Source organism: Cariama cristata, unplaced genomic scaffold (genome assembly GCF_000690535.1).
Source record: "Cariama cristata isolate BGI_N322 unplaced genomic scaffold, ASM69053v1 scaffold6734, whole genome shotgun sequence".
NCBI classification, from domain to species: domain Eukaryota; kingdom Metazoa; phylum Chordata; class Aves; order Cariamiformes; family Cariamidae; genus Cariama; species Cariama cristata.
In genome coordinates this window covers 116,674-127,282 of record NW_009613428.1, presented here as the reverse complement: position 1 = coordinate 127,282, position 10,609 = coordinate 116,674, and the positions used below count along the sequence as shown (strand labels likewise).

The window sequence follows — 10,609 nt, the reverse complement described above, 5'->3', positions numbered from 1 at the left end:
GTTCTTCGAGTATGAAGAGGAGAGATAGTTCTTTTCTCTCGTGACAGAGCCACGACAGCAGAGTAGCAATACAGCGTGGACTCTGGAAGAGCAAACTTCATCTGTGGATACACGGTAGGCTGTCTACTTAAACATCCAAGTGGATGTTAATAAAAATCATTTGATATAAAATTATGAAACGAGTCCATAGAAAGGTGTTAAGAATGGAACTGGATGTATCTAAGGGGATGATGTATTTTTATGTAGGCTAATTGGGTGATTATCCATTGTAGAAACTATGTTTGTTCGTTGCCCAAGATGGAAAATTATCCTCATCAAGGAAAGGTATAAAGTGTAACAGGCGATGTGAGTCAGGGAAGCTGACCTGGATGGTGAGTTCTAGGCGATGACCTGTGCTACTGCGGCCAGCAGAAGCGCGTGATGCTAGCTTAGCAGCAAGCCTGCGTTTACAGCTTTACTGACTTGCCCTCCTGTGTGCCTCCTCCCCTCCCGAGTTCCCCGGCTCTTTTAAGGGTAAGCTGTGGAAAATTTTTCAAAAATGTTGACAAACGTGTTTTTTCCACGTTTGTAGCAGATCCTTTTCAAAGAGACCAGACTGGGTGAATTCAAACAGCTTCAGGTAGCTGTATATGTTCTACACCTCAAAAATAGTTCCTATTGTCTGATTTCAAACAAAGCTTTAAGTTTGGTAAAAACAGTTTATGAACAGAATAACATAAAAAAAATCTTCCCATTTGTAGTGCATTGGAACTAACCAGTGATGTAATCCCTCCCATATTCACCTGCTCTAACTCCCCCCAAAAAGACCTTGATAGACCATTGTTCTAGAAATCTGTACTGCTATAAAGTTTGAATTTTATAGAACTATAACTTAGCTTTCCAAGAGAAACCTTTTTTCCTGTTTATTTCTCTCTTCCCCATGCATTTGTCACCTTCAACCAATCTAAGCACCAGGAGCCAGTTAAACTAATGGAATAGATGAGGATTCATAGTTCGTTACTGCTTTAGAATAAGTAAGCTTTTTCAGAAGCATTTCTTTACATATAAGATATTTATTTTTAGAGTGGTACTGGTAAGTGATTGATGGTTGGATGTGCTGGTTTGCATTCTTTGAAATAATGGAGAGACGTAGTGGTTGTAAAAGCTGACAGCTTAACAGGCCCAAAATTCATCTTTATTTGCAAATAGTTACTGCGTTAGTAACAAATCAAGTTTCTGCATATAGCCTGATTCTGAACTGCAGAGCTCGCCTCCGAGGCACGAGGAGATACAGTTTGCTGAGTGCTCCTTTGGCCAGCAGCAAGCCCATCTCATCACGTCCCTCGGGTCCCCATGTCAAGCACGGAGCAATGGTACTGGGCAAACCTGAGAGCTTGGCTTTGGGATTCGGTTATGGGGGTTTCAGGTCATCTTTGAGAAGATGCTGTTCTAATTTGTTAAGAAAGCTTTCTTATTTTTATGGTTCAGAAATTCAAGATGTTCACTAATAAGAAAGTCTATAAATGGAAAATGCTTTGCTCTGGGCAACACAGCTTATTTTAGCTGAGGAAATTTCAGTTTTACTAGCTTGTAAAACTCCTAATTGGCGTTATTAAATCCCAACCTCAAATGAAATACAATAATTTGCAATGAGATTGCCTGGAAGTTTGGCTTCTAAACACATACTGTTCCTTTCCCCCGTTTAATTGCTACATTTCCGTATTTTGGTGTAGAGGAAATTATCTGATATTCTGTAATTATTGTCTGTGCTGTACTTCGTCTACAGTAAAACCACATGGATGCACTTGTTTCTGTCCTTGTGTTCTTTCTAGTGAAAGATAGGAAACCTGAATAGGTAAGAAAAAATAGAAGATGTTCTGCCTGTTCAGTGCCCATGGAATGTTACTTTGTTTGGTGGAGAGAAGTTGTACAGAAGCAGGTAGATTTCCTTTTTCTTCTAATGCTCGATAGTCTTCCTCAGGCATGCCTCTGTGGAGTTGAAACTTTCTTGGGAGACTGAATATTTTGGTAACAACTAAATGCCTTGAATGAATTGAGGCCTTATTAGTAAGTATCATTCAATTAAGGAATGTATTCCCTTTTGGTTTCCTAAAGTAGGTGACTTGAATATTTGCTTAAATGTCAGCAGTTGTCCCAAAGGATTTTCTCGTTTAATAAAAGATGTGGCATTGACTATACTCTAAAAAAAGGAATTGGATCTAGGATGGCAATAATATGTGCTTCAATCAAAACAGCATTAGCCAATTCATCCTCTGCCTATTCAAAATCCTGAGCAGATGCAGCTCCTACAGCCGTGTCCAGTGTGCTAAGGTCCATCCGCAGCCAGGCCATCTCTAGTTTGGACCGCAGCCTAAGGCAAGGGATGGGTTCAGAACAAAGAGCAGAGCAAGCCTACCTAAGCTTTGCCCGATTTGGGTGGGTTTTGGTCATGTTATGTTAACGCTTTCTCTTTACCAGATTTTTTTTCCGCCTGTAATTAATGCCATTTTATGCTGTCTGATCCCTGTATCACCAGTAAGGTTGTAAGGAAGGTAGAGCTGTCTCTAATTTTTAAATATTTATTTTGCTAAGAGCATTGGATAAGCTGGGAAAAAAACTACGTGTAGTTCTCAACCTTCAAGTCTGTATAAAGTAGAGTAGGTAAGGGCTGCCCAGTATCTTCAGTGATTCCCTGGGTCATGCCTGTAAAAGATACAGGACTGGAGACTGTATATTTGTTAGGAAGCAAAAGAGCAAAGATGTATTAAAGGTTGAAAAAGCAACCCGTTTTAAATACATGAAGGGCTGTCATGTTACTGTCTTGTTAATGGGGGGGAAGAGAACCTGTGCTCAGTCAGCCTGTGCTACTGCTGCCAGGCAAATCAAAATGCGCCTTGTTATTCCTGGCACGTTTTAATAAGCAAATAGCAGCTAAATAAGGTATTGACAGTTGGGGCAATTACATACACGCGATTCATAGCAACAAAATGAGTTTGGGTTCCCCTCCCTGCCCTTTTGGGATCAGATTTAACTGTTGAATCAGTACAAATGGGAAGTCCAGAACTAATGTTCTGCAAGGGGGGGAAAAAATAAATGAGGTAGGACTAGGAGTTTGCTATCTACTAAAAAAAAAAAAAAAAAAAACCACAAAAAAACCTCAGATTTGCAAACCATTACAACAAATGGTCTAGCTGGCAGGTATCCTTCAATTTTTATTTTTGTAGCTCCACAGAAAAAGCATAGCCTACTTGCGCAGGTAAGATACAAACTGAAAATGATGCTGTTGTGTTATGTCCCCTGCTACTGGTTCTGATAACTTGCCCTCCCCCTTTTTTTGTGGGTGTCTTTAATCATCTCATTTTGTGGAATGCACTGGCAAGCATCACCGTAAACCGCATCAGGGCTCCGCCAGTTTGGAAGTCAGTGTCCACCTTGATCTTTGAATATAGCTTCAATCTGGTCGTTGAACGGATTCTCCTTTCCAAGCACTTGAGGCCATTCGTGCAGCGCCTTCTGCCAGGTAATGCTTGTTCCCAGGGCGGCAGCAATCTGCAAATAGCACAGACGCCATCAATTTCTTGTGTCTCTATAACACAGTTGTTTCACGCCAGCATTTAGGAGACCCCGCTGTAAAGAAGACTCCCCTGTATGGCCATGTGATGGACCATAACTTCTAACCAAATACCCCATTCCAGCTGCTTGAACAGAGGAATACCATTCTGAACGGTAAAAATAAGGTGAGGACCATGTATCTGCACCTCCCTGACCAGTCATTTGGTCTAATGATAGTCTCCAACCACTTCCTGATGCCTATGATGTCTGGTCCGTAAACTTCTATTCAAAAGCCCTAAAGTCTGATTTTTTTTATTTTTTTTTCCCCCTCCAAACATTTTGAAAGTATTTCAAAAAGCATCGCTTGGATATAATGCAGGAAACTCTTGCAAGTCCAAAGGAATTCGTGCTCCTAAATCATAGAATCATAGAATCATTATGGTTGGAAGAGACCTCAAAGATCATCAAGTCCAACCGTAATGCCTCTGATACTTCTAATAAATACTGTCTCTGCTATCCTGTAAAGAAACCACAGATGTGGAGGAGAAAGAAGCCCAATTATGTCTTGCTTCAAAACTACGCAGCTCTGATGCTGGAGCTGCTGCTTGTCTTCAGAGCTTTTTTCCCCATGAGACCTGCAGAAGTTGTAAAATAGCTTTTCTCCTTGATATCAGAACCGCTTCAGCCTTTCATAGAGGTTTTTGCCCTAGAAGTCATGCACTAAAGAGAAATTATCTGCTGTATTGCCAGGGTGAAAAACATCAAGGGTAGCAGAGAAGGGAAGAGAGAACAGCCCGATTCTCCTTTAACCAAGTTTTCACACCCTGCTAATGCATTTTTGTTTTAACTTCTAACCTACAATTATATGTCACTCATATGGTAACTTTACTTTCAATGCTAAAACTCACTCTGACATTGATTGTAATTATCAGGTCTAAATAGGGCTAACAGAGCCTTTTTTTTTTCATAACCAAGATGGATTTATGGAATCAAACTATTTGAATACTGCTGTTTTGGAGTTTGGGAACAGACTGGAGCCCTTGGGGAATTTTTATGGGCTGCTTTTTAAATCCTGTGCTTTTGAAAGAAGCTGTAATGATGGGCTGGGAGACACAAACATTCATTTATTCAGAGCTGATGTACAAAGAGACACGTTTGTGGGGTGGAAGCTCTTACACTTTGGTGTCTCGTTAAGCTAACGGAGGAACTGGGGCAGGGGGGATTGTGCAAGAAGGATGTTTGCTCCTGCTCACAATTTCTAATGTGACCAACCATGGTTATTCTGGGAAACTCTCTGGCTGCCAGAGGGCTGAGACCCACCTCTGCCAGAGTGGTCCGTGGTGTCCAAACCTTCTTCACAAGTCTCTAAGCCTTCTAGATATTTTTTAGCAGGGTTGGTTGGTTTAAAAATCCCTGCTGTCTTTGCATGGTGCACGCTCTGCACAGGTATGACTGGAGGTGTGCTCTACAGCGCTCAGACTACTGTTGGCTGTAACTTAAGGTGTATGGGCTTACCCTAAATTATGTAGACCCCACCCAGACATCATTTCGTGTGGTCCTGATGATTTTTGACAATTTACTCTGGATGAGTAGTGTGGCACAGAGAAGGGTTCATGGTCCTAGAAATCACTTTTCTTATAGGTCTTTTTTGAAATTCCGAAGCTCTTGTGCTTTGAGAACTGCTACAATTTGTATGGGGTTTGTAATTAATTTTTTGTGAAGATGACAATGCCTAAGCAATTTTTTTAAAGGAAACACTATTCCTTATAGAGCTCTGGGTGACTGCGACTGGGAAGGGACTGTGTTATTTCAGCAGTTTCTGGCTATCTGTTTTCTCCTTCTGCACCAAACTGGTGATAGGCTTGCTTCTCAGCAAGGTGTAAATACCCAACTCATCTGATATGCATCACTTTAGCTTTTTTCTTTTTTTTTCTGGCTGAAATGTACTTTGTTATGAATTAAGGAAAGAAAAGGAGAGGCTAATCCCACTCAAGCTGTACTTTCCTGCCTGTACATAGTAATTAAGAATCTTCCAAGCACCTCAGGTTCCAGTTTGTGATGTTCAGGGCTTTCGTGTTCTCCCTGGTAACGTCATAAAAGCAAGAAATGAAGCCGTTTATGCAGGATCCTGTTGAAACGCATGGGTCTGTCATCCAAACAAAGCAATCGGCTGTTCTAGAGCAAAGTGATGTCCTTGAAGCCATCTGGCATTCATGAGGATTTGCAGTGAGATTTTGTAATAAAGAAGAGATACTGATGGAAATCCCTGGGCTCCCTCTATAGTCAAAGGGAAGAGAAAGTCGGATTTCTTCCAAGGACAACCGAGCCGTACTTTGGGGAATGATGTCTTAAAGACAACTCTAGAGGGAACTTGGGAGGACCAAGTGATGCACTTTGCTTTTAGGTGTCAGAAGTAAATGGTGTGAATTTCCTCCACCTATGGATGGAGCTGGGTCTTTTGGGAAACCTCATAGAGCCCAATTTTAGCTTTGAAACTTATGTTTTGTTTGCAGCCTTCTGTACTGCAACTGAATAACACACAGGAAAGCCCCTTTCCCCCCAAGAACTTTGCCATAAGGGAATGTGGTTCTGGGTCTGGCTAAACAAATGAGCACTTGGTGTTTATTCCTTCTTTCAAGGGTTTTTAAATGTAAAATACTGTCTGGAGTGGGGACTATGGGGGCTAGATTTCCTGCCTGAGTGACCAATGCATGAAAAACCAGAATAGCTTTAATGGGACAGGGGCAGTGTTGCCTTTTTTCTTATTTTCTTTTCCTTCTCCTTGCAACAAGTACGCAAGCCTCAGCTAGGAAAATTCAATTTGCTCCCACATCCCTCCTGGGTGGCTGGACTACTGACTGTACGTGTTAATACCTGCTTCTGCCCTGTTTATACCAGCAGATTATTTTTTTGTTTGTTTAATTAAAGGGACAGAAGATAAGCGGCAGGTGAATCCCAGAGCCGAGATCCTGCCCGCTGCTGTATCGTGACAACGGGGGATCGCGGTACACCTCCAGCTCACCCTTGGCAGAGAAGGGATGCTGTGGTTCTGCTATGCCAAACTCCACAGTTTCTCCACATCTGAAGGTAAGAGCTAAAACTTTTATGCTTTCCTTGGAGTGCTGCTCAATTCAGAAACTTGTGAATATTTGTCAAGTGCTTTGAGATCTTCAGAGAGAAAATTCAGTAGAAATGCCCAGGCTAGGTCTTATCTGTTGTATTTATTTGTCAAGCTGTACGTCAGGCATGCGGAATAGCCGCAGAGATTGAAGTAAGGGCCCCCATTCACTTGACGAGCTCCACAACATCAATCCTCGCCCACTAGACAGGTCTATATGGTATGAAAACCATACCGGGTCAGAGGCATTCATGTTGGTAGAAAGTAAATAACACTAGTATGAGGAATGAATTGTTTATCACCTCTCTCAAGCATACTCTTCAATATAAGTCTCTGCTCACACTTCCCCTTCTTTTTATTAAGAGAGCCACTCTTTCGGAGCAGAGTGCTACGTCTCAGTCCAAATAGCGGTATGGTGATAACAGACTCCCGTATACTAGCAGGAAAAGAAAAATGGATTTAAAGTGGTGGATGTTTGGATAAGGCTAATTAATAAATCCTGGAAGGGCAATAACTCACTTGAAGTGAGGCGTATCTACTGCTGGCACCTTGACTGTAAGGGAAATGTACCTATAAAAATGTTAACGTCTTCTTAACAGCAGGAAGGGGAGATCGTAACCACTGCAGGATGCTGGGTCCAGAGGGAGTGAAATACGGCAGCGCTCGACCGCATCCTGCAGCTCAGCGCTCTGGGGCTGGTGGGTAGGCTTGCAGCTGCCCTTTAATGCCCTTTTGTAATTTTCTTTTGGCTTTGGCAGGATCCCTTTAAGATAAATACTTGCTGCCTTCGACTCCGTGCTACCTTCCAGCTTCGGGTGGGATACGGGATGTGAGCAAGAGCCCGGACAAAAAACTGCAATCCGGCGAGCTCAGCTCCCGCGGTGGCCTGTTGCTGGGGGTTGTAAGAAGCCTCAGGCCAGCCTCAGGATAAGACATAAAAATAGCACAAAGACATTTTCCTCTTCGCTCCAGACTCTTCGTATTGCACAGTTTCCCCAGAAGGCAGGATTGGGAATGAGGTTCACTTCGTCACTGTTTTCAATCTCACTTCATTTGCCAAGTTTTCTTTAATTGCTTCCTTGCAAAAGGCCTGCAGCAAAAAATCCAGACGCTCTTTCTCCATGTCCCCAGGCCACGAGCTTGTGCTTTCATGCAGCTATGTCCTGGTACTGTGTGGTAGCCAGGCAGGAATCTCTGCTATGAAGTAGTCCATCTTCAAACAGGAGACTTTTTTTAACTTGGCAAGGCTAAGCAAGCCACCATATTGCTCCAGCTGACTGGCACGGGTGTAAAAGATAGCAACTAAAGCAAGTATTTTGCCTTTGGACTTCCCCCTGCAGGTCTCTCCTGGCTGAATTGACAGCGCAGTCAACGGGGAAGATGCCGAAATGTTGGAATCATCAATGCTCGCAACGCATGCCCGTTGAAGTGCTGCTCCACGGACTGCTCTTTCCCAGCGTGCAAGGCAGCATCGCATCGGGTTATTTGGTGATGGGGGTGTGGGAGCGAATATATGTGGGGTGTTAGCTCACATCGTAAAGCCGGTCCGTAAATTCACCCCGTGCTTTTGAGCAGGGAGAGCTGCCAAGCGGCACTGCCCGTGGCTGGCGGCATGACAGGGTTCCTTTTCATGGCTTGGTCATGCCGGGGTGGAAGAGAGCATGCAGCCGGGAGTGTGGAGGAAGGCAGCAGTGCCCAAGACAACAGCTTTCTCCAAATTGCTCTCGCCACGGCACAGAGCTGGTACAAAAACATCACTGAGGACCATCACTCCTTCTCCCAGCCACCACCCAGACCTGCGCCCGGGGCAGGACAGGGATGTTGGGAGCAGAGCTGGCTGCTCGGAGGGCACGTTTCCCTCATAGCAGCAGGGAGCAAGAAACTTCAGGACTCATTGCTAAGTACACGGGATGGAGAGCAGCAGCTGCTGCTGCTGGGCAGAGCCCTCTGGCAGAGAGGGGAAAATCAGCTCTGCTGTTGCTGTCCCTCTCCGTCTCGCCCACTTCCTGCAACTCATCCCCTTGTATTGCAGCCCAGCCTAATTCTTCCTCTGAAAAGTCAAGATTGAAAAGCATGGGAAACGGGAGCGATCTTTGTTTTCGGGACCTGCCCGCTGCCCTGTGTTGACTTAGCAGCTGGGGGTGAGGGCGTTGCGGCTGGTGGCGTGAGCCCTTGGGGATTTCAGCTCGTGAGCGTGTTTTTCTCAAGGCGGTATGGGACAGACTGGCTGCTTTGCTTTGCGTATGTGTTTGAAATCTGAAGCTAGAGAATAGAAAACCAATTGGCTTTGTAGCTGATTGCAGAACGTGCTCTCTCCATGTGTTTTACAGAGTTAGAAAAAAAACTACTTTGGAGTGAATATGGTGGGAACCAGACAACCTCACGCTCGGTTATCGAACCCAAGGAGGACTTGCAGCAGGACAGCTGCTTCTCCTTCCTTTTCATTTATTTCTGACGGTAAACCTTCCCCTGCCACCCATCCTTGGAGGCCAAGCGAGCAGGAGAAAACTTCATAATATGTAGCCGCAGAGCATAAAGCAATTTAAATGTATAGCTTCAGAAAGAAAGCTTTGTTCCAGGCTGCGATGGGGAAACTCGTGGACTTGGAGGCTGCAGGGCAGGGGCAAGTCTGGAGGGGTTTCTTGGTTTTTTGCAGTGCTGCATCACTGCCCTCATCCTCTGAAACTCCCTGCGGGTGTTTGGGCAGGCAGCCAGCCTACACAGCAAGGAACTGATTTTGTGGCTGTTTGGCCAGGGTACTGGTCAATGAGTGAAAGAAAGCAGCAGAAGACCTTGCAGGAGTTAGAGCAGATTGCAACCATCTCAGAGAGAGATGTTTGTTTTGGGGCTAAAGCCATCATCTTTTTAAAAGAGAAATCCCCCAAACTGGCATCCCCGCTGCATGCCGACCAGGTGCCTCGGGCAGCAATGGGTGCTGGCATCCCCCCTGCTCCCCCTCATCTTCTGGGGATGGGTTTTTACCTGGCTGGGGTGGAAGCCATCGACTGGTTCGATCAGCTGCCAGGGCTCACCTCCCATCCTGCGCCATTCCTCGGCCGCTGCGGACAAGGTAAGCAGAGGGGTTATCACCCGCGAGCACGTAGGCACCTGCCCTGAGATGTACCCCCCTCTTCCTCAAAATGCCGTCGGTGTTTTTAAGCACACGCCAGCTCTGCATGAAGGTTATGATAATTCATATAAAGTTGTCAGAGCTGATATTGTGTACGATCTCCTCTCCTCGGGGCAGTATTTAAGCCTTTATTGTTAATTCTTTTTCTCTGCTATATTTATGCAAGGAAGCGCTTTGAACATAAATGATCATAAAACAATTCACTTTCCCTCCCAACTAAGATGGATGCTGTAGCAAGCAAAGCTGTAAATTATTTAATACTGATTTGGTACTTTCTCATTGCCCATTTTAGTTGCATCTTCAGTAGTGCAAAAAAATAAAGAGATAAAGAAAACAGTGATTTTTAGAGAAAGAGATGGTAACGAAATATTTGCCTGGGCTGATGTCTGCAGGAATAGGCTGTCATTTTCAGTTACTTCTCTTCTGAGCGGTCTTTTTCAGTGCCAACAAAATAACCTTTTGAATTACATAAGCATGACATCCAATGCAAATGATGCCGTGCTGTAAGCCCCAGAGCCATTAGCGAAGTAAAAAGCTTTCTCTCTTCAAAAGGGCTGCGGAGTGATCAAACGTGAGACTAGTGGATATGGCATTAACAGACTGTAAATTCAATAATTTCTTTTATAATGACAGATTAAGAATTCTTAATAACATTACGCAGGCATCCTGTCAGGAGGAAAATGTTCTCCATTCAAGCACCATGGTTTTGACCAGGACTCTGTCGTTTGTTGGACCCTGGCTATCGTGTCAAAAAGCCATGTCTGAGTCCCCACACTAACTTTGAATTCACGGAAAGGCGATATTCCTGCTTCGATTATAGAAACCTACTT

General features: G+C 44.2%; 1 protein-coding gene across 1 annotated transcript in view; it reads right to left on the bottom strand.

Moving 5' to 3' along the window:
• Positions 1–3,399: 3,399 nt before the first annotated feature.
• The window catches only part of AOAH (acyloxyacyl hydrolase (neutrophil)), a 73,910-nt gene continuing 66,700 nt past the window's right edge, over positions 3,400–10,609 (bottom strand). Inside the window, exons 21-22 of the mRNA XM_009699013.1 lie at positions 9,632–9,708; positions 3,400–3,528 (exon numbers count right to left, since the gene is read on the bottom strand). Coding sequence (XP_009697315.1) covers positions 3,400–3,528; positions 9,632–9,708 — 206 coding nt within the window. The remainder of the gene's footprint in view (positions 3,529–9,631; positions 9,709–10,609) is intronic.